Source organism: Hibiscus syriacus, unplaced genomic scaffold, assembly GCF_006381635.1.
Source record: "Hibiscus syriacus cultivar Baekdansim isolate YM2019G1 unplaced genomic scaffold, ASM638163v2 tig00007043_pilon, whole genome shotgun sequence".
Taxonomy (NCBI): domain Eukaryota; kingdom Viridiplantae; phylum Streptophyta; class Magnoliopsida; order Malvales; family Malvaceae; genus Hibiscus; species Hibiscus syriacus.
This window is the reverse complement of record NW_024062124.1, coordinates 204,312-228,269: the sequence shown is the minus strand read 5'-3', so window position 1 is coordinate 228,269 and position 23,958 is coordinate 204,312. Positions and strand designations below refer to the sequence as shown.

Below are 23,958 nucleotides of genomic sequence, written 5' to 3'. Positions count from 1 at the left end.
AATATAAATATACATGACACTAACATTCAAAAATAACATCAGAGATGTCTTACTGATACATGTAATAGGTAGGATATCCAAAAAATGCTTGATAGGCTCTTCACTAAATGTTCACATGTCTATTAGAACCTACGTATGAAAATCATCACGCGCTAAATATAACTTATTGAGATAGTTATAAGCTAAGGTGAGATTAAATATAAATTATTATAAATACGTAAAACATTAAAATCCATTTAAATAAAACATCAAACTAACTTATTCAAGCCAATTTCTTCATCGTAAACCTGAAAATCAATTCATCTCATGATTTTATTTGAAATCATTAAAAACATTACGAGGTAAAATAACCATTTCATCGGACAATTTCATAACTTTCATATTTCATTTTCTTAGCCCAAAATATATGTTAAGTTTAATCGATCGGATGAATCGTCCAAGAGGGGGTGAATTGACAATTAAAACTTTGGTGGAAGCTTTGACAGAAAATTGAAAATATTTGCACAGCGATTTAGAGTGGTTCAACTTTCTCAACCAAAGTCTACGTCCACTACCTTAGCTATCCACATTAAGGATTTTCCACAAATTCACTAATTTGTCTTTCTTTTGAGGACAAAGAGTAATCTTACAACTCCCTCAAGAATTATACCCTCAAGAATAGAACAGTCAAAGATAAATACAATTGAGCACAAAGTGTTTTCTTGAAAGCAAAATGAATATTGAAAGGAATTTGGCTTGAATTGCTCAAACTTGATGTTTGATGCTTTCTCTCTTGTTTCTAACTTGTTTTTTTCTCAATACTTAATGATCAAAGGCTTCAAAACTTGTTTAAATACACCTTGGATGAATTCAGACCGTTGGAAATCAAATTGGTGATAATAGAGTCGTTGTAGTGTGAAAATCCACTTGAAAAAGCTACTGTGAGCGTACTACCTGTATAAAATTCAAATATTTTGACCGTTGCAAAACCAATGGTATCGGTACTTCTCAAGGGGGTATCGATACTACTATATAAATAGGTATCGATACCTGTCATGGTATCGATACTCATATTGCATTCTGTTATTTCTCGGAGTCAAAACCAAATGACGGGTACCGGTACCTTTGGGATAGGTAGCGGTACTCCTATATAAAAGAGTATCGATACCCTGTGGGGTATCCGTACCTCTTTTGCATTCGATGTTTGAGGGGTATCGATACTTGTTAAGGGGGTATCGGTACTTCCCTATCAAATTTTGACTCGAATTATGGTTCGAAATACTTTGTAAAAATTGTTCTAAAAATATTTTAAGTATAAATCAAAAAATTTCATTAAGTAAGGAATAAAAATTGATCTTTGAAAACTTGGAGTATTATTTTTGATATTCGAATAATTGAATCGAATATATAATTTTGAATCGAATATAAAATCTTAAAATTCAATCTTAAAATTTATTAACACTTTTGTTATATCGAAATATCAAAATGTTTTCTCAACAATATATTTAAGAGAATATAAAGCACGTGAGTCAGACGAGTGTGTGCAATAAACACTTCACGATGCTATCATCAAAATTAGAATATGCACTCCAAGTGCAATCATAACATTTGTACCAACGATGCTACACAGAATATACCAAATGTACTAGAAACTAATTTATAATAATTTCACTTCATGGTATGCCAATTGTACCTAAGACTCTCAATACAACATACAATGGACTTCCAGATCATATTACATTCATTTAATATTCAACATTTCCGAATCACATTTACTTTTAAATCATATTCATAAAAGTATAATTTGAGCAGTTATATCCTAAATAATTCATAAAACTTTATAAAAACATCATGGAAATAATCAACAATGAAAATAAAAACATTCTTTAAAATAATACGAGGTTGACTTATCGCAAGTCGTCCTCGAACATAATAATCAAATAAGTAAATTGCACTCACATTTTCTCACTACCCAATCTTTTACACGATATTCCTAATCACATGCTTTATCATTTCCTTTGGGGTGTTTGGGTCGCTAGATTTATCGAGGTCTGACAACATTGTAATAATAACACAAAATATTTAACTATATGTTAGTATTATACTAGCATAAGCTAACTTTAACAATATAAAAATCTATAAAATAAAATCGATACTAAATTAATAATGAAACTAAATCATATTTCTATCATAATTTCAAACTTCCCAAAGTACTCATAAGATTCCATATATATTCATTTTCATCATCCACCCTCCAACTTTTTCCAATTTCGCAATCAAACTACTAATTATGAAATATTTTTAGAATTCATATAAACCTTTCCATTTAATTCATAATAGCCCTTCACCATTATGATCATTTCACACTAATTACCAAAATTTCCAGCACCTTATTAATATGCTCAATTCAATGCCTTAACATTCAAAAGATTGCAATTTCATCCTATATATCCTTAAATTTTTCGAATTCAACAACCTACTTTAATGATAATGCAATTTGATCCCAAACTAATATTTAAACTCAAAATTCAGCATACTAATAAAATTTCCAGCATTATAATCATTATAAATCAACATTAAGTACCTCAAATTCTGCATTTACTCATTAATGTCCCAATATTCTCAAAACTTGTAAATTAGTCCTTTTTCTAATTCAAGTTTCCAAATTGATCTCCAAATCACATATAACACTTCTAATATAAAGCCTAGACCATAGGAAAATTTTCAACATTTTCCCTTAATTTTCTTCATATGGCCGAACCTATTGAAGTACACAGAGCTTGATTTCCATTCAATTTCAAGCATGAATTCAACTTCCTTACATCAAATTCATGCTATTCTAATCATTACAACACCAAATTAAATCAAAATCCAATCATCTCTTAAAACCCTAGCCATGGCCAAATGATATATAAGAACATACACATCATTTTGATCATTACACATGCTTTAGAATTAATCCTTAATGCCACTAACATAAAAATCTTCCATAAATTCTTCAAAATCAAACATGTTCTCCATGAACCCAAATTCTCAATCTCATCATCCAAGCATGTTTAGCATGTATTTCTTATACCGAATTATAGAGAATTTGATGGAGAAGAATATTTTTTTCTCACCTTGGAGGAGTTCATGGCAGCAAGTTGATGGAGAAGAAGGGTTATTTGATTTTTTTTAGTAATTTTCATAATACACATGGCATTTAAACTAATTTAATTGAAATTAAAATTTAATTAATGGGAAATCCCCAAAATACCATTAATGAAACTTGATATTTACGAATTATGATTGCAATATATTCCATTAAAATATTCATTGGTCACAAATGAATTAATTTGGCTTTGAATTTCTACTTTGACCATGCAATTTTTGAAAATTGCATTTTAGTCACTAAATTTCTATTGTTCGGCCAAATCTATCAAATTAATTTCAATTTCACTGATCCATGCTAAATTTCACTGATTTAAAGCATGGAAATAAAATTCCAACCCTTGTCTAGTATCCTTCAAATTTTCGTAAAATTTTGATTATATCCGACTACCCGATTTCTATACTGAACTTTATTGCTTTATAACTTTTAATACAAATATCGTACCAAAAATCTGATTCTCATGAAAATTATTGTTTTAGACCAAAATGTTTATTTACAGTCTAAAATATATATTTTTTAAAAAATTACATTTTTAGTCTCTAAAATTTTACAAAGTTTATACTTTAGCCACCAAACTATTAAAACTTTCATTTTAATCACTAACAAAAATTTGGGGTATTACAATTTTGTTCAGAGCAGGGCGAGGAACTCAATGGTGACGACTGTATAATGTATGGCCAATTGTCGTCATCGAAATCATCAGAAAATAACAAAGGAAAACTTAGAAAATCAATGACCCTACGTGATGTTTTTCTCGATGATTAACGTTGTTTCAATGTGGGTAGGGGACTGGGTCTTGATCACGACGGAGAGATGGTCCTAATGATGTCAACGGCGATGGCCACGGACTAACGGTGTTAGATTGATGATGAAATTTTGGGGTTTTTTAAATTATAATATTAAATATTTAAAAATTAATAAAATTTTATATGAGTGACACGTGTCAGATAACAACCAAATTTAACGGTCGTTACGGTCCTGACACCAAAAAATGTAACGTTGGAAACATAATGCATCTATTTTTAGCAAAACATTATTTAGGTACCAAAAGTCAATTTGAAGTATGGTTTAAGCACCTAAAAGTGTGTTGAGCCTTAAAAAAATTTAAAAAAATATAACGGTAGGTACCTAAAAGTGTAACGGAGAAAACGTTAGTGTTGTATTTTTAACGAAAAAAATCTTTAGGCACCAAAAGTCACTTTGAGATATAGTTTAGGCACCTAAAAGTGTATTAAACCTAAAAATTATGATTATGTGAATTGAATCTTAATTTTATTTAACGTATAATTAATATTTTAATAAGGCTTAAACTCAAAAAATATTTAAATTATGTTATTTTTTGTTTTAGACATCTAAATTATTTTTGGTCAAACTAGGTACCTAAATTATTATATATAACCACTTTAACTATCTCAACTATTTTTTTTTATCAAAATAAGTCCCTAAACTATATTCCTTTTTTCTTTAAGCCCCTAAATTATATTTTTAGTTAAAATAAGTACCCGATTTTATAAGGCGTGTCAATATCTTATTGGTCGAAAAATAATTTTCTAACTGAAGGACTTAAAATAAATAAATATAATATAAGTATTTAGTTTGACCAAAAAATAATTTTAAGTATCCAAAGCGAAAAAAAATATAATTTAAGGACTTATTTCTACTTTAAGCCTTTCAATAATATAGGCATGAATATCTTATACCTTGAAAAATAAAAATGATTTAAAATCATTGAATAGCTTTATTAGTAAAGGATTTAATTTTCTTTTAAATATTTGAATTTAAGCAGTTGTATCTGGAAGTATATGAATATTGTAAATAAATTAAATAAATTTTTTAATAATACCATCATGTAGCCATTTTAAACTATTAAAAAAACAAAAAAAAATTATAAACATAGAACAAATTTAAACTAATTAAATTTAAACCCATATGTTCTACATATTATTCAATAAAAACATTACCTACTGATTATCACGAAGGGAATAATTAATCGAATCATATATTCGATAAAAATTAATTGCACCATATGTTATTAAATTATGATCTTCATTTTAAATTAATTTTCAACTTTTAAACATTTTAATTTATATAACTCTCCTTTTAAATTGTTTTAAACTTTTGAAGGGTCTAAACTAATCGTCAAACTAAGTTATGTTGTACATAATACATATTTTTGATTGTTCACATGGCAATTAATATTTTTTTTAATAATTTTGTTAATAAAGGACGTTATTAGCATATATCAATGGTTTAAAAAAACGGAACATTTAAAAGTTTGAGATCAAATTAGAATAGGAGTTATAATTCAGGGATAAAATTAAAACATTTTGAAGTTTAGGAAAGAGTTTAGAATTGGCGTCATAGTTTAGGCATGAAATTAGAATGTTTAAAAGTATAAGAATTAATTTAGAATAAGGGTCATAGTTTAGGGATTTGTGACTCAATTTGAAAGTTTAGTCGTTTTCGTCTTTGGCGAGTGTATTTAGGTGTCTAAACTATACCTCAAATTGACTTTTGGTGTCTAAAGAATTTTTCGCTAAAAATAGGTGTGTAATATTTTCAACATTGCACATTTAGGTGTCTAGACTATAACGACCATTAAATTTTACCGTTATTTGACACATCTCACGCATATAAATTTTCAAAAAAATATTATTATAATTAAAAAACCAAAAAAACCCTAAGATTCCATCGTCGATTAGCCACCCGCTCCATGACTGTCATCGTTGATACCATAAGAACCGTCTCGCCACTGCGACCAAAATCCAATCACTCACCCACCATGAAATTGTGTCAATCGTCGTGAAATTGCTCCAAAATCCGGTCCCCAAAATATGCCGATTGCGAATGATCGTTGGTCTTCTAAGTTTTCCTTCGATGTTTTTGACAATTTCAACTGTTACAACTGGTTGTACATTATACGACCACCACCATTGAATTCCTTGCCTTGCTCCGAACAAAACCCAATCGATGGTAATTCTTCGTCGTCGTCGGAGGTGGCAAGCTCGTCCATTGACAAGTGTAGCATGTGATACATCACAATACCCCAAATTTAAAGGCCCACACTTTGAGGGAAAAAAATCTACTAACCTAAAAAAAATATTTTTTCTTGACAAGTTTTAACAAAAAAAACCTTCTATTTTTCTCTCATATTATCTCAATAATTTAATTGTAATCAAATTTTTCTTAAAAAATCATCAAATTTATGGTGTTTAACGAACAATTTATTTTTATTTATGTTTATCATACTTTTAATCTTCTTAAATTTTTGATATTTTACAATTTCACTTTATTATAAAATATTTTAGGGATTTCGCTTTAAAAAGTAGCATAATACCTATATATCTTTTGGAACGGGCTTAAGAGATAGGGAGATGAGAAGGAGAGGGATGACACATAGATTTATTTTTTTTGAATTTTTTTCTTTTTTAAATAATATTATTGTTATTAAAAATAAAAAATAAAAAATATAACGGTAGACACCTAAAATGCAACGAAAAAAATATTAAACACTTATTTTTAACGAAAAATTATTTAAACAAAAAAAAATCAATTTTAGATATAATTTATGCACCTCAAATGTATTAAACCTTCTTTTTAAAAAGTTCATTTAATCTCCACGCGTGTGCAACGCATGGCAAGTGGGCATAAAGTCGAAAGCTGTGGAGACAGAGAACCAGAGCCATTAAAGATGGAAAGGTCAACTTAAGTGGCGTATTCAATCTGATTTTGTAAACATTATTTAGACAAAAATATTATGGTTAATGGATCCCACATACGATTCTTTCTCCAATTTAAACGACTCCTCCATGTCGATCATCGCCTTGGTTTAATGGTGGATTCCCGGAATTCATCCCTCAAAACAAAAGTTCATCCTTTCATTCTTTTATGAAAAAACAGATTAAATAACCAAGTGGGTTTCTCTCTCTCTCTCTCTCTCTCTCTCTGGAAGTTTGATTTGTTCTGAAGTGGGTTTTTGATTTTTTAATTGTTTTTGGGGATTTTGTAGTGATTCCAGGGGTGAAAGTGAAAGAAGAAAACCAAGAGGATGAACAAGTTGTTAAGGATTACAAGATGAACTCTGTTTTGTCTCTGAAAGATGTCCTGTTTCTCTCCATGCTCGATTCTTGTTTTCCAGGTATTATTCTCTTTTCTGTCTCTGTAAATCAGTTTCTGGGTTCTGGGCGTGCTTGATTATCGTGTTTTGATTGATTTGAAACACTGTCAAAGATGATTGATTTATGTAATTATATCTGTTTCCTAAAGCAAATCAAATATGGCCTGCAAAGAAAATGATGTTTATATAGAAGAAAATGAAGAATTCGAATCCCGAAACCTCCGAGAATAATAATAATTTCTTTATTACCGAGATTATTTGATTCGTGCTAAATATACGATGTTTATATAGAAGAAAATGAAGAATTCGAATCCCGAAACCTCCGAGAATAATAATAATTTCTTTATTACCGAGATTACTTGATTCGTGGTAAATATACGATGTTTATATAGAAGAAATTTAAGAATTCGAATAACATAACGCTATCGTATTTAACAGTGAAAACACATGAAGATGTTTCTCCAATGCCTACAGCAAGAATTCCAAAGTCTTATGTACCGCAAGTAGAGAAACATTCAGATACCTCATCTGAAGGTAGGGTTTTTCTTCCCCTTTATGCACTTCCTAATTCATTTACTTTTTATGTTATTCGAATTTCGAATAAGTGTCGGATACGAGTATGTATTTGTTATCGGAGATAGTTTCTTTTTCATAGTTTTTCGTATATTCAGAGGATCGTATCGGATTCGAATACATGCTATAGTTTAATGCAATATAGGTCATATGCAGGCTCAGTGAAAAGCAAGACGAAGTCCGAGGAGGAGGAAGCTAGACCAAATATTAGAGTGAGTTCAACTCCACGGCCCCGGGCCATCATTTCTAGTCCCGGTAATTATCTCGTGTTATTCGAATTCGATTTAAAGTTTTTCTCATATAAGCGGAGGATTCATGGAAGATCGTATCGATATTCGAATATTCGTCGAACACGAATGATTAGGTGTATGGGAAAAGGATCTATAACTCGTTCAACAATGGAGTGCTCTATAACTCATTGATGTTTACGCATTTTTCTTTTTAATTTAGATAACGATGCGGTGATCGGGTATAAAAACAAGATCGAAGGGAGACAACGGAGAGTTTCGAAGGATCATAGCACGGTTCGAAACCGACACACGACCCGGACCCACGTATTTAATGGAAATCCGGTAAGAACGACCAGGTCCAAGAATGATGATGGTCGTGATGTCGAAATCAGAGGGAAGAAAGGATCGGGAACGACTGTTTCGGCTCGGACGAAACAACCTTTAACCGAAAGACCAAGCTGGCAAGATCCCTAGAAGTGTAGCTGAATAATTCAAGAAAGAGATACATATCCAAACAAATAGTTTTTATGGCAAGGATGTATGGAAATAATAAGGTCAAATATGTCAAGTCATTTAACGTCTTATTTTCTTATTTTACCATCGACTCTCTCAAATAGTTAGATTTTCCAACGTTTTCATTTTCAGCTTATTTTGCACAACCAGTTCTTTTAAAAAGATGTTTACCAATCGATAAAAATGGAGGGTTTGATTATCAATAAACTATTTATGCTCAAAAAAGCAAAAAGTTGTTTACCAAACATCCCGTTATAAAATATAATTTTATAATCTCAAACGACTATCGTATCTCAGTCAGCATGCTAACGTCCAACTCAACTAATCGACATTTTTTCAACGAAAAGTACGAGTTTGGAACATAATGAATTATCAAGTGACCATTTTGTAAATTTTAATTGTTGAGGACTCAATAAAGAACTCCCAATAATCTAGGAATTATTTTCGAACCCTTGGTCGGACGCGATTGTCGGAGGGGATACAGGGAGTGCCAGAGTGGCGAACCGGGTTTAAGTCATAACCCTAAAAACTCCTCCAGCTCTCTTTATATAAACTCAGCTTTCCATACCCTAAATCTTCCTTCCCTGTTTCCCGTACAGCTAAACACACTTCGCTTTTGTTTTTCAAGAAATCCCCAAACAAAAAACCCTAATTTGGGTTATGTTTTTCGCTGCATTTTAAGTATTTCAAAGGAGCTTTGAGATCATTAGGGTTAATGTTTTCTGGAAAAAGTGAATCAAAAACAATGTTGAAAGACGTGATTCATCCACAAGAGCAGCAGCTCCCCCTTGTAATTCTCCAGTTTCTTCATTATGCATGCATACATACACACATATATAAGATTTCCGGGAAAATTAAGAGATTTTTGAAGAATTTATGTTTTTTTTTGCTTGCATGTGGTTTTACGTATGAAATTCTCATAAATTGCTATTTTATTCGAGATTTTAATCCAATCTTCTAGTTTACGTATAATTCAAAAACCCTAAGAAATTGTCTTCTTTTTACAGGATAATGTTTCGAGTCCGATTAGCGGACCGGTTTTTTATTTTTTCGACGCCGATCCCTTCTCCGACGCCGGCGTGCAAAGCTCGGAGGTGACTTATGGTAATTGCTCCTTCGATGAAAGCAATAACTACGGCGAGAAGCTCACATTGCCACCTTCAGAGACTCCCACTGCTGCTGCCAACAACCCCGTCGTCACAACCACCACAAGTACCACCGTCACAGCCGCCACCTCTGACAATGACAAAAACATGACCAACGACGACGATGATTACAACAACAATCTGTCCATAATCTTCGACTCACCGGACGATATCGACAACGACATTTCAGCTTCCATAGACTTCTTTCACCTTCAATCCCCTTCTAATTTTTCAGTTCCCCCATCATTTTTTACTCAACAAGAACACCAATTTGACCTCTCTTTAGTGCAAAATCAGCTTCAGATGCCCGTCGACGATGGGCTCTCTCAATATGGAGGCGGTGATCACCGTCACATTGTTACGACCGCCTCGCTTATTGGGCCATCACCGCCATCACTGACGTCTGTTTTCGACGACGATTGCTTTTCCTCGATGCCTTCTTTTTATCTGCCTTTAAACCCTTCATCTCCTTCTTGCTCTTTTCTCGGCGGTCATTCTATGGCGGCTTTCATGCCGATGACTGCTGCTTTACCTGCTAATAATAATGAGATTTTTGCCGCCAGCAACATTCTCACGGCTCCTCGTGAACTTTTTCCACAAGACTTGGATTTTCAAGGCGATAATTCTGGGATTTTCTGCCCGGATTCAATGCAACGGATGTTTAAACCCGGAGATCTAGAGGTATACACATGTTTTAAAAAAATTATTAATCCAGTTTAATTGCACTAAACATCCCAAAATCTAATCTAAATTCTAAATTGATCCTAATTGAACTTTGAAAGTATCATTCTGTTATCTGGGTCATTTGATGTTAGATCCAATTAGTCGTAGAGCATATTTAAAACTTAATAGAATTGTATTTTTTTTATATCCTTCCAATAAGTACGTACATACTTATGTTTTAATCTATTTGCACGAACCAAATGACCATAATAGTTAAATTTTTATCCACGTGTATTAAATATACTTAGCATCAGATCTGCGTCGATGTTAATATTTATATCAAAATAACATGTTTTTATTTGTGATGGTTGCAAAAGGAACTAAGCTGTGACAATCAACAAGTGGTAGGAGCAACAATGAGCTCAACTCCTTTAACATCATAGATCTCAAGCTTGGAAGATTCATCTTTTAACAGAGTTGGAAAACTCTCCGTTGAACAAAGAAAAGAAAAGATCCATAGGTACCTGAAGAAACGCAATGAAAGGAACTTCACCAAGAAAATCAAGGTATATATACATATACATATGCCTATCCCTATGCCTATACCTATACCTATACCTATACCTATACCTATACCTATGCCTATGCCTATGCCTATACCTATACCTATACCTATACCTATGCCTATGCCTATGCCTATGCCTATGCCTATGCCTATGCCTATGCCTATGCCTATGCCTATGCCTATGCCTATGCCTATACCTATACCTATACCTATACCTATACCTATACCTATACCTATACCTATACCTATACCTATACCTATGCATATGCATATGCATATACATATCATGGTACCAGATATATGTATACATCTACGTATATGCATGTGCATGCATGAACCAGAGTTTGCTTTGTAGTAAAGTACTTATGTTGCAATGAAATATATGTGTGTAGTATGCCTGCCGCAAGACATTAGCGGATAGCCGACCTCGAGTGAGAGGAAGATTTGCAAAGAATGATGACTTTGGAGAAACCCAAAGGCAAGCTTCTAGCAATCTTGAGGAAGATGATGATGACGATCAAGTAAGATCTATATATGGCTGATTCCACCAGCCGTTCTCGAATTATCATCTAGATTTTAAATCTATCCTTAAACTCTGAAAATGCTCTTCTTAAATCATAAAGTATCAATATCGTATCGGATCAGACCAATTTATCAAGCTCAAAAGTATTAGTTCAGACATTAAATTAATTTCAATTATAATATGACGTACAAAGCATATCGAAAACATTTGGATCAAATTGTTAATACGTATATATCTATTGTATGAACAAAACTGTATATTTTGTATATACGTCGTATCCAAGTTGTTCATGTTGTATATGTGTACACATATTTACAATGTGATTAAAGAGTTTTAAATATGCTCCATGTCATATATATAAGTTTGAGTTTAATGTCTGAATTAATTAGGGCTAAGCCGATAAGAGGACTCTTTCGATATAAATTGATACTTTACAAATTCAATCAGAACTTTCTAAAGTTTAAGGATTAATTTAAAATCTAGACGATAGTTCAAGAATGCTGGTCCAATTAACCCATATATATATTGACAATAATTTTGGTTTAATTTCTCTATCTCGATTTCATGCAGGTTATCATGAAAGAAGATGAAGACATGGTTAATTCCTGGGATATTTTTGCTCATATCAATGGTGTCAACTCCTTTAAACCAAGTTATTCAATTCAATCGTGGATTTAAATATATAATTTTAAAATAATACGAGATTATCTATTATGTTGGATCGGTATAAATTTTTAAAAAAATATAGTTTAAAATAATTAAATAAAAATTATTGATTTGTCTAATTATATAGGAAAATAATGTAAAAAATGAAGAAAATGGAGATTTAGTAAAATTATTTAAGAAATCCACCAAGCCCAATAACACAATTGGACTCTTTTTATTATTTAATACTATGAAATTAGAAAAAGGCCTAATCTTTTTGTGGTCCAAAAAAAATGTCCTACCCGAATTATTATTTACCCAATAAAAACTATTTTATTATTATTTTTCGATCAATCTGTGATAAATACAAGACAATATTTGTTCAAAGATAACTCTTAATCATTTGATATTGAACACTCGAACCGTGCAACTATTTTTATTATAAACATTAATATCTGAATTTTTCAATATTAATTTTTTAAATAGAATATTGTTTTTTGGGCTGACCCGACCCATTGTGGTTTCATAATATATTGAAAAAAGAGTAGGAATGGCAACGGGTCGGGTTCGGGGCGGGTTTTGCTCGCCCCGTCCCCGAAATGAATTCCCATCCCCGACCTGATCCCCGACGGGTTTTTTATCGGAGTGCCCCGTCGGGGATTTTTTTTGTCCCGTCCCCGAACCCGACCCGAAATATTATACCCAAACCCGAACCCAAAAATATTTTATATATAATTAATATAAAAAATATAAAATATTATATATATAATTAATATAAAATATATAAAACATTATATATATATATAAAATCGGGGCGGGGCGGGAAACCTTGCTCCGAACCCGAACCCGACCCGATATCATTCAACCCGACCCGACCCGAACTTGACCGGATTTCGAGTTTTCCCGTCGGGTTCGGGTCATACTGCCATCCCTAAAAAAGAGGTACTTGATAGTGAAATATTACTAAAGTCGTCCTCCTTCAAAAGGCTAATTCAAAAGTTTGAATTCTAAAATCTATAGAATACCAAATAAGAAATAAATAGTTGACTTTTAATTGTGGTCCACAGTGCTTTAGATTTTCAAAGTACCAAACTTATTATATAATGTTAGTAAAGACTTCCAATTATTCCTTCAACCCCCACCCACCCACCCACCCACGCACAGAGACACACTGGATACGAGTATAAATTGATGTATGAGATTAAAAATATATATTTAATTCAAATTTGATGTGTTTTGATCCGATTCGACTATATAGGATCATTTTTTTATTTCGGGTTCAAGTCAGATCGGTTTTTGAGGGTAAGGTTGGATCGAGTTCGACTTTAAGATAAAAAATATTCTATTCGAAAATAATAGCATAATCTACATTTGTATATTTTGAGATACTTGCTATAGTACCCTTCTTTCTATACTTTTTCAATTAAATTCATATTTTACCTAATAAAAATTATATACAAACCGGGCCGAGTGTGAGGTTTTACCTTAAAAATCATGTTAGGTTTCATGTAGGATAATAGGTAGAGGAGTGTTATGTCCAGGTCGAATTTTGGAGAATAAAAATCTAATCAGACTCGACCCATGTATTTGAAATTATCCAAAAATTTTCTCGTGAATTTTTTTTCTCATTTTCTCGTGGAATTTATCTTTAATTTTCATATAATAGAAAACCGATAACATAAAAAAATTCGAAACAATTTATTGCATACATACCCGGACGAAGCTATATAGAGCTTGGGAGGCGCTCTTGCCACTCCCAAAATTTTTGGTTTAATAGTAGTTTAAGTTCTTACCAATTTAAACTTAAATAAAATTGGAATTTTGTCCAACCCCTAAATTTTAGATAAATACATAATAAGTCCTTATTATTTTTAAAATTAATATTTTATCTCTCTCAATGTTTGATCCGAGCTCGGTCGATATTAACATACCTGAGAGGATGAGACAATTACAATGTAGAAAAAATTAATAATATGAATATGACATAATATACATAATTATACATCCATAAGTACATCATGATAAATGGGGTTTTAATTATGTCTAATTATGCTTAATCATTGCACCCACGAACATCTCTAACATGGCTAAAAGTGGCTAATCATAATAAATTTAGCTCGTTTATATACAACTTGAATGATACTATATAGAAGGGAAATGATTTGACAAAATTGAAAGGCTATGAAGTTAGGTATGTTTTTGGAACATGAGGCTTCGGTTCTAGCAAGACAACAAAAGAGGTTGTCATTTTGTCAACAAGGTTGTTGCTTAGCCGGTTCCCAAGAAGATCCAAAGGTTGCTTCGTTTAAAACTTTGATTTTCATTTGATAAAATCTATAATTGTCCCAAAAAAATATGATATTGTGGGCCCATTTACTCTCTCTTACTAAGGAATTGGTTCGGGAAATAGTTCGGATTGGATAATTTTTTTCTCCCGATTCTAAGGTTTGCTTTGACTAATTTAGACGACCATGTTGCATATTTGAATTTGGTGAGTAAGTCCTCCGGAAATGATTTGAATATTTAAAAATAATGATTTAAATTATGATTACCAGTGGCGGAACTTGGCGATAGAGTTTGGGGGTCAACTTAAAATTTTAAAATTTTAGAGGTTTAAATTATGATTTTAATTTTTTGAAGGGTCTAGTTTATTTTTCCCCAAAAAATTAAGGTCCTATAATTTTTTTTGAAATTTTTAGAGGCTGAATGAGAATTTTTAAAAATTATGGGAGGGGTTCAATTAAAAACATTCAAAAAGTTTAAAATTTAATATGAATTTCTAAAAGTATTGGGAGGCCAAATTAATTTTTTAAATATTTAAGGGTTTAAATTATAATTTTTAAAATTTTGGGGGCTCATGGCCCCACTAGTCTAGCTTGTGTTCCACTAGTGATGATTATGATTGTATTTTCAGTTGTATTGTATTTATCAAGTTTACGAACATGACAAATGTTATTATGGCCAATGTAGATATTATGACCATGAATATTTTTAAAAGAATTTACTTTTTAGAAAGAGTTGCTTTAAAAAATAAATTAGTGAAATAATAACGAGAATAATGGTTTGTTATTGTTGTAATTGATCGTTACTCGTTAAATTAAGATCGCGATCCACCAATATTAGTGTGATTTGACTGATTTCGCCTCGTATTGTTATTTTTTACGTTAACAATTTTAAATAATGTTGCTATCTTTATATAATGACCGCTATTTTACTATCTAATCATTATTTAAATCCATAATTAAAAAGGTTTTATTTTAATTTAACTTTAGTACTTTTTTTAATATTAAAATATGAATTATTATTTTATGTACTTCTTGTAGAGAAAAACTATTCCACAAATATATCTATTTTAATATTATTTAACATATTTAAATAATTTTAACCTTAAAACTAAAACCTTGAATTCCAAAACATATAATTATAAGTTTCAAATAAATTACATGATAATAATAAATCAATGTTTGCATAATATTTTTTTCATATATGATGCAATAAATAATTTCTTTAAAGTATATGTGTGTGTATATATATATATATATATTATTTTTAATATTATTTTAAAAAAACTAAATAGTACCAACAACCAGTTGGTCTAGTGGGATGAGGCACTAGGTCCCTTAAGCAAGGTCAGGAGTTCGAATCCTAGCGTTTGCGAATAGACCGAACTGGGTTGGGAGAGTCGCTCTCGTCTCTGTAGTACCTGATCTAGATAGTCGATCAATAGATCGGATACAATAATTAATTAAAAAAACTAAATAAAAATATAGATTGGGTTCACCTTTTAAAATCATTATAAAAATTTAATCCAACCCCAAACTTTAAACATTTCTAGTGTGGTAGTTAAAGATAAAAAGTCAAGGAGTAGAGGCAAATGAAATAATGAAATTTGAAATTTGTATGTTTAAAGACATTAGAAGAAGAAAATTGAATTTGAGTTGTCCATGTCACATGGCACCTAATGCCCCATTAGTGGAGTTAACAACTTTTTTATACACAAAATTCATGTGGTATGGCCCATTAATTGGGCTCACTTTGGCATTGAGACCATCAACCACTAACAAATTTATAATGGATAATAAAAAGTTAAATATGAAATAGATAATGCATGTCGACCTTAGTGTTAAAAGAATTGTTGTTATTCTTTAATGTCTCGGGTTCGAGTACCAGAAATATCAAGTGTGTGAATGTTCACTATCGAATAATTAAAAGTTATCTTTGAATATACACTGTCAGGGTGCACTTTCCCATATTAATTAAAAAAACATGTTTGAATTTATAAGTTTTTAGTAATAATAATCAAATTAACATTATTAGTATATAATTTATAATTTATTAAAGAATTAAGTGATGATATATTATTAAAATTAACTTTAAAATTGACGATGTTTTGGAATATTCGAGTAAAATCGGTTATAGTGAATAAAAAAATAAATTAAATAAAAAAACAAATTAGGGTTCAACAAAAAGAAATAAAATAAACTTAAAAGAGCTTATGAACTGTACAATAAGACAAGAACAACATGCAAAAGATGCAGCAGCATATATTCTAAACACAATTCACAATTTTAATTATAAAAAATCAATTGGCGGAACTAAGGGTTAAATACGTTATTTAGTCTTTTTAATTTTAAAATTAAACAATTTAGTCCTTTTAAGAAAAGAACAATTTAACGCCGGTCAGTACGTGAATCAAGGATAACTAATCATAATGTCAATATTTTCTGCCGATCATATATAATTTCTGTTGACATATTAATATATTTTACTTTTAATATTTGCACATTGTCTCGTTAAAATCCTAATCAATTCTAATAAATATAACAAATTTAACCTTTAACTTTTGCATAGTATGTGCGTGTTAATTTTTTTTTTTTAAATTGGGACCAAATTAAAATAATGTGTAAATATTAAGAGTTAAATTTATGATTATGTTACTCATACATTTGTAAATTTAAAAAATATGAAATCTTTAAAAGTTGACTTTTGAAGATCAATTAATTGATCGAGTGATTAAGGATGCTTAATAAAAAAATAACTTTTGAATTTGATAAGGATTAAAATACTCTCTTTTTAAGTAGGGACTAACTTGCTTAATTTTAAAATTAAAAGGGGTCTAAGAGATTTTCTAACAAAAAATTAATATTGAAAATCTTAATACATAAAGAATATTACACCAACTTGAATAAACTTTGATTTGATCATTGCCATGACTCAAGAAAATTCAAAACCAAGACTATTCTTTTACCTCTCTTTCTCTCTCCTTCACATGAGGCCTTGGAAACATTTTAATTTATTTGAAAAATAAAAAATTCCAAATAAAATCAAACATTAAAACAACAAGAAAGTTCACTTTGATGCAAGTTGCTCTATTTTGGCCCTAGTGGATTCCTCTTCATGTCATGCCTTCCAGCTCAACCTTCCTCTTCATTAAGCAAAAGAAGAACCTTGATTAGTGCCTTGAAAAACAGTTTGCAACTTACGAAATTTTCCTATTAACAATATATATATATACACACACACACACACAGTTCTTGGAAGCTTGTATTGTTTGCCTTCTTCCTTTTTTTCTTCTTCTCTTTCTATCAAACTGTAAAGCTGCCCCCTTTTTTTGTGCAAGTTGAAGCTTTTAAGCTCAAGGATTAATGGGGTGATTAAGCTCTTCTGGATTTGAGTTGTTGATCATTGTTTATTGGATCCATTTCTTTGAGGCAAGAGAAACAAAAAGGTTCAGCTTTTTACTTTTCTATGCATAAAAGTTTGCAACTTCTTCTTCTTTATTCTAACTTTGATTTTGATAGCAATTGATTCCCAGCTTTGTGCTAAAGTTTGAGTGTTTTTTTCTGGTTAACTGTTTCATTTTCTTTTGAATTTCAGAAACCCCATTTTCATACTATTGGATGGTTCTGAGTTCAATTTAAATGCTATTATGTGTTGTGTGTTTGTGATTTGCTCATGATCTTGATGTTGACTTAGTCAAGCTTTTTAAATTTGATTGTAGGCCATAATTATGGTACATAGACATTGAAAAGAAAGTATTATAAGTATCGATTCTGAATGTTAATTAATTAATTACTTCTAATTTACATGTTGCTTTGCTTTTATATCATATACAGACACCAGGAGCATAAATGTAAAAAAGGACAAGGGAAAGCATATGTTCTTGTTGATTACTTTCACTTATTAAAAGTTGTCATTTTCTTCTTAAATTTAATCTTTTCCCCTTGGAGATTTTAGGTAATTTTGGCTGAGTTGGCTGTTTTTTTCCCTTGTAGATTACCTTTTTTTGCTGTCTTAATTAGGACAATGGGAATCTAAGTACCTGGTTATGCAGGGGAATCACCTACTTTGGATATCATACATACATACATGCATGCATGCATACATTGTTCAAGATCTTTAATGGCTGCAAGCTTTCCTGGGATGCTTGGAAGGTTTCAGAGTGTATGTTTTCCTTATGTATGCATGTGTGTGTGTACATATATGCCTTTCTTTGTATCTTTCTCAGTGTCTAGAATACTTTGTTTGCTAACATAATTAGGACAATGGGAATATTAGTGTCTGGTTATGCAGGGGAATCGCTTACTTTGGATGTCAAACATGCATACATACATTGTTCAAGATCTTTAATGGCTGCTAGATTTCCTGTGATGCTTGGAAGGTTTCAGAATGTATGTTTTCCTTGTAAATGTATGTGTGTGTGTATGTATGTATGTCAATATGTGTGTATATGAATATACATATATACCTTTCTTTGTATCTTTTTCAGTGTCTAGAGATCATGATGTAATTCATCATCTTATTCGACAGATTTCTTGTGGAGTTTGAATCGGGCGGAAAATGGTAACGATGTGTGCCCATCATTAGGAACTATATATTTGATCCGAGACCGAAGATGGACGACACATTTGGTAATGGTCGGAAAGACGACGAGGGTAAAGACGAGTCACTGCGAAACTTGGAAGAAAACAGGGATGTTTTGGGAGAGAATGGAACGGATTATTACGAATTAAAATCGAAAAAGCTGGCTAGAAGGGCAACTCCACAGCATTCTCTAATAGGAAATGCTGGTAAACGATTTCCAAGTATTTTTAGCTTAGGCAATATGGTTCCGAGGCATATGATTACTCTAGATGAGAAATACCTTCGACGTTGCCTGGAATTGCTTCGTATCAACACGACGAAAGCAGCTCATTGCGACATACCCGTGAACTTGAGCTCAGTAAAAATGGACATTTTGTCTGGTGCACTGAATTCAGCTAAAATCGGGGATGAAGATGCTTGTGAATTCGGAAGGTTTGTTTTCGACTGTCCACCGGCAGTTGGGACCGCTGGAGTAGTCATTCATCCTGTGGAACAGTGGGTCGTAGGTTCTAAAAGGCGCAGTCGGAGTATGGCAAATATCTCGAAGAGCCCATTGTTACAGAAATTTGGTCCACTCGACGTCGATCCAAGTTCAAATGACGTTAAAAGAAGGATAAGTTATGACTTAATGAGCTCTCCCGGTGGTTTCAGTAACTATTCCTCGCATAAGCTAGGAAGCGAAACACCCATGTCCGAAAATCGTAAATACAGATCCAAGACTGTGCATAAAAGGTTAAGTTCCAAGTCGAGTACAAACTCAACATATTCTGATCAGTCCGTTTCTTCGACTTCGACAATTTCTCGGGGAATGCTTCAATGCACATGGAAGGGTGGGAATCCGTATTTCGTTTTCTCCTTGGATAATCAGAGGGAGTTATACGTAGCCAGTATGTGGAAGGAAGGATCAGCTCGGGGTAACAGTCCGGACTGTATCTACTTGTTCCATTCAAGCAAGGGTAGACACAAGGAACATGGGATTAGTGACATCGAGTCGAACCTTGTCGGTAAGATGAAGGTATCGAGTTCGTTCTCGATATGTCCCAAAGGTTCTAAAATCAAGGAGACGGAGTTTGTTTTGTTTGGTGGTATCGAAACTTGAATCCGGAGATTCAAACTTCGAGCCATAACGACAGGAAGAATAAGGGTCTACAGAAAAAGGTGGTAGAAGCATTCAAGAGCAGTCATTCGTCCAAGCTGAGAACAAGGTCGTCTACTTCCATAATGGAGGATTCTTCTTGGGGTCCATGCCAAGATGCAGTCAACAATTCCGATTCACTCGATACGACGACAAATCACTCAGAGAAGGAACTTCCACCGAATCTTGAATTGACTGCTATTGTTGTGAGGAACCATCTTCCTAAAATCCTCTGCCCGAAGTCGGGGGTTGGGGCTTAAAGTTTCTCCGGAGAACGGCGGGTAAGCAACATGTTGAAACCGTGGAAGCCTCAGTTTCATGTGCTTGTTCTCTGAATACCGGTGATTGCTCGACAAGTATGGATATTCTAGTTCCTGCAGGTATTCATGATGGTCCAAGAACCAGAAATGGTGGCCCCTCTAGTCTTATCGACAGATGGAGATCCGGTGGACATTGCGACTGCGGCGGCTGGGATTTGGGCTGTCCGTTGACTGTACTTAAATCCAGATCAAGTAAAGAACCATGTTTGCCTTCGACGGATACATTCGATGCGTGCAAGCTATTCGATTTTTTCGTTCAGGTATTGTCACTATGATTTAACCTCAATTGCAATGTTAGAAAATATCGAACAACAGATGGTACAACCCGAATAATCATTGCGATAACCATTGCCTCTACTTCGAAAATTTTCAGGGCTTGAAGAACGGTTCTCCGACGTTGAGGATAGCAAACGTTCGTGATGGCCTGTATTATATTCATTTTCAATCAGCACTCTCAGCCCTGCAGTCTTTCTCAATTGCAGTCGCATACATCCATGCGCAAAGTCCGGGTTTCCGACCGGAAAACATAAAGCCGACGAGGTAGCAAGTTCCGGGTCCGAAGTTCATGTTAGTTGTCACCTTCTCACCATGCCATGACAGTATGTAAGTTTGAAAATTTAGGTATTTACACACGAACCGTGATCGGTATCTTATATCGGTTGTTCATAATAGAATGGAGAGTTAGATTGAGTGAATTTTTACCAAATGTATTCTATACCTTGTAACCATTAACTAAGATTTGCAGTTATGCTTGAACAAATTTAAAGATTTCTTATACATGTCTAAACTGGATATATTCGAATCGGATCGGAGTGTTAGAGGTATAACAATCCAAGACGATAAAACAATAATTATAATCAAAATATATTATTTTTTTATTTTTTTTTTTGTTGTCCTCCCGATTTCAAAGTCTTACCTTGATTAATTTGGACCGATTGACACGCGGGTATAAGGGCAAAATAATTTACCCGGGAGCTGTAATGGGCCAATTTTGCCCTTATTTCCTTGGTAAAATTGGCCAAATAGGTCAAGTGAGTGAAAAAAGTAGCACATTAGACCATCTCGAAAATTAATTTGGGATCTACCGAAAATGAAACAGTACAAGGCAAACTCGTCACGTCCATATAATGAGATTTTTCAAATAATATTTTTGATGGAATAAATTCAAAGTCATTGTCAAAGTCACTGTGGTAAATGTTATAGTTCCCAAAATAAAAAAAAATCTGATGTCGTAATGGGCTAAATAATTAGCCCGTTTACAGTATTGGGCCAAAATTATCTATTTCATCAGCCTTTTAATTATGGAGAATGACCAAAACCCATTAATCAGTTCAAAACCCAAACCTACCATAGAAGATTGAAAACTGAAAATCCTACTCTGTTGTCTTTTTTCCCTAAAAGAGAGAGAGAGAGAGAGAGAGAGAGAGAGAGAGAGAACGCATGGCAAGCGCGGCGGCGGAAGTTAACGCCGTACCGGAGGAGGTTGTAGCAGAGAAACAACCACATAAACTTGATAGAAAATGGACCTTTTGGTTCGATAAAGAATCAAGCCTAAGCAAGGCGCCGCTTGGGGTTCTACTTTACGCAAAGTTTACACTTTTGACACCGTTGAAGAATTTTGGTGGTACTTTTATCGAACACCCATCTGTCCTTTTCACCTATATTTCAAAGATCTGTTGATTTTCAGCTGTTTTTTTGTCTTGCTCGATTTATAGGTTGGGTGGTTGATCTGAATTTATTTATTGTAGATTTGCTTTCTTTTAAACAGAAATGGTATTTTGTTTTGTGTTTAAAATGTGAAATTTGGTGTTTTATCTGAATTCTTAGCTATTAGCTGCATTCGATGTGACATTCTAATGTTGTACTATATAATTGATGGTATATATATATATATATATATATATATATATATATATATATATCTGTGTGTGTGTGTGTGTGTGAATTTGTATCATATCATTGGATATCGTATAATTTTCATGGTTTAGTTATTTTTCAATGTTTTGTTCATGTTTGTGTGATATTGTTGAACTTGTCCATTTTTCCCTGTGATTCAGTTAATCGGTATCTCTGCCGGTTAGCTTCGAGGGAACTTGAGTTGTTTTTTTGTTATTTTTCGATTGTTGCAATTACAGTATGGAGATAACCTTTTTTCATGTTTCAGTTTGTATGATCAAATATTCAAGCCGAGCAAGTTGCCCCCGGGAAATGCTGATTTCACTTGTTCAAGGCTGGAGTCGAACCCAAATGGAAGACCCCGAATGTGCTAATGGTGGGAAGTGGACTGTTATTAGCAATGGAAAGGCTAATCTCGAGACGATGTGGCTTGAAACTGTGAGTACTTTGTGCCTAACCAATATGCTTACTGCGATGTGAATCATAGACAGATACGTCGGGATTTTGGTTTACTTGTCGTCTTTTGTTTTGCAGTTGATGGCATTGATCGGGGAGCAATTTGATGAGTCGGATGAGATTTGTGGCGTGGTGGCTAGTGTACGTCAAAGGCAGAACAAACTTGCATTGTGGACCAAGACATCAACAAACGAGGCTGCTCAGGTATAGGAATATTTTGTGAGACCGTCTAAGTATCAATGTTTCCTAAATGTGTTCATGGATTTAATTTTTTTGCTCATTTATCCTGACCCCCCCCCCCCCCCGGGAAATTTATGCTCATAAGCTTTTCTAAGTTCTACTTCGAACTTAGTGATCGACCACTGCAAAATATTGTTTATTGGTTTATGCATGTGAAATTTATGCTCATACTTGTTTTGATGTTTCTATGCTTTTGATACGACAATGACATGCTTAAATCTACCTCTGTTTGCTGTTGCATTGCTTGACATGTTTATGCATATGACATTCATATCGAGTCCGAGCAACATAGGTTGTAATGTATAATTTGTAAAAGTACACTGAGGTATTGGTCACCACTTGTCGATTATGTCACGCATTTGTTGACCGATGTATGATTTTGAACTTCTTCTAATTGCACGTGTTGGCGCTAATTCGAACCCTTTTTTCTAGATGGGCATTGGTAGGAAGTGGAAGGAGATAATCGATGTCAACGATAAAATTACATATAGCTTCCATGTAAGTGTTTATTCGGCTGGTATTTGCGACCTAAAATGCTTATCTCTTATTGTGACCGGGTGCTTTGATCGTTGTAGGACGACTCAAGAAAGGAAGATCGGCAAAGGCCGATACAATGTTTGAATATCTTTGTGTTTTCTAATTTCGGATTCGAATTCGGATAATTGGAATATTTTGAACGTGAGTTGTTTTTTTTCTAAGTTAATACCATCCAAGATCAAAATTTTATGTTAAGAGAGATTTTTGATGTTCTACATATGATAAATTACCATATTTTATGAATCTTTAATTTACCCAATTGATCGTTTCTTAGATAAAAATCTACCCATTAAATGGTGTTTATGGTAAAAGAAAGGAGTTCTGAGTTCGAACAATTGTGTCAATTTTTATATAGATTTTGACGTATTTGTATTATTTCTAAAATGATGTTTCTTAGAAAAAATCT

At 32.7% G+C, this 23,958-nt stretch overlaps 4 protein-coding genes and 1 pseudogene across 4 annotated transcripts; all 5 read left to right on the top strand.

The window, feature by feature from the left end:
- The first annotated feature begins 6,895 nt into the window (after positions 1-6,895).
- LOC120201210 lies at positions 6,896-8,694 on the top strand. Its single transcript, XM_039201865.1, has 5 exons — positions 6,896-7,043; positions 7,140-7,268; positions 7,686-7,781; positions 7,977-8,075; positions 8,271-8,694. Coding segments are annotated over exons 1-5 (579 nt in total). The 5' UTR covers positions 6,896-7,042; the 3' UTR covers positions 8,525-8,694.
- Positions 8,695-9,308: 614 nt separating this feature from the next.
- LOC120201180 (zinc finger protein HD1-like) lies at positions 9,309-12,137 on the top strand. Its single transcript, XM_039201839.1, has 5 exons — positions 9,309-9,353; positions 9,571-10,389; positions 10,815-10,937; positions 11,329-11,457; positions 12,030-12,137. Exons 1-5 carry the CDS (start codon positions 9,309-9,311, stop codon positions 12,135-12,137), a joined length of 1,224 nt encoding a protein of 407 aa, XP_039057770.1.
- A 5,361-nt stretch (positions 12,138-17,498) lies between these two features.
- On the top strand, positions 17,499-21,127 carry LOC120201207. Its single transcript, XM_039201864.1, has 3 exons — positions 17,499-17,832; positions 18,915-20,683; positions 20,797-21,127. Exon 2 carries the CDS (start codon positions 19,000-19,002, stop codon positions 20,065-20,067), a length of 1,068 nt encoding a protein of 355 aa, XP_039057795.1. The 5' UTR covers positions 17,499-17,832; positions 18,915-18,999; the 3' UTR covers positions 20,068-20,683; positions 20,797-21,127.
- Positions 20,190-20,967, top strand: LOC120201179. Its single transcript, XM_039201838.1, has 3 exons — positions 20,190-20,309; positions 20,366-20,683; positions 20,797-20,967. Exons 1-3 carry the CDS (start codon positions 20,190-20,192, stop codon positions 20,965-20,967), a joined length of 609 nt encoding a protein of 202 aa, XP_039057769.1.
- Positions 21,128-21,777: 650 nt separating the features above from the next.
- Positions 21,778-23,747, top strand: LOC120201209 (annotated as a pseudogene).
- Positions 23,748-23,958: the final 211 nt, after the last annotated feature.

Coding starts and splice junctions, on each gene's coding strand:
- LOC120201179 (XM_039201838.1), top strand. CDS start 20,190: ATGGAGGATTCTTCTTGGGGTCCATGCCAAGATGCAGTCAACAATTCC. Junction 20,310..20,365: donor TTGAATTGACTGCTATTGTT/GTGAGGAACCAT, acceptor TGGGGCTTAAAG/TTTCTCCGGAGAACGGCGGG. Junction 20,684..20,796: donor TATTCGATTTTTTCGTTCAG/GTATTGTCACTA, acceptor GAAAATTTTCAG/GGCTTGAAGAACGGTTCTCC.
- LOC120201180 (XM_039201839.1), top strand. CDS start 9,309: ATGTTGAAAGACGTGATTCATCCACAAGAGCAGCAGCTCCCCCTT. Junction 10,390..10,814: donor TTAAACCCGGAGATCTAGAG/GTATACACATGT, acceptor TTAACATCATAG/ATCTCAAGCTTGGAAGATTC. Junction 10,938..11,328: donor ACTTCACCAAGAAAATCAAG/GTATATATACAT, acceptor ATATGTGTGTAG/TATGCCTGCCGCAAGACATT.
- LOC120201210 (XM_039201865.1), top strand. Junction 7,269..7,685: donor GCTCGATTCTTGTTTTCCAG/GTATTATTCTCT, acceptor CGTATTTAACAG/TGAAAACACATGAAGATGTT. Junction 7,782..7,976: donor TTCAGATACCTCATCTGAAG/GTAGGGTTTTTC, acceptor GGTCATATGCAG/GCTCAGTGAAAAGCAAGACG.
- LOC120201207 (XM_039201864.1), top strand. CDS start 19,000: ATGGACGACACATTTGGTAATGGTCGGAAAGACGACGAGGGTAAAGAC.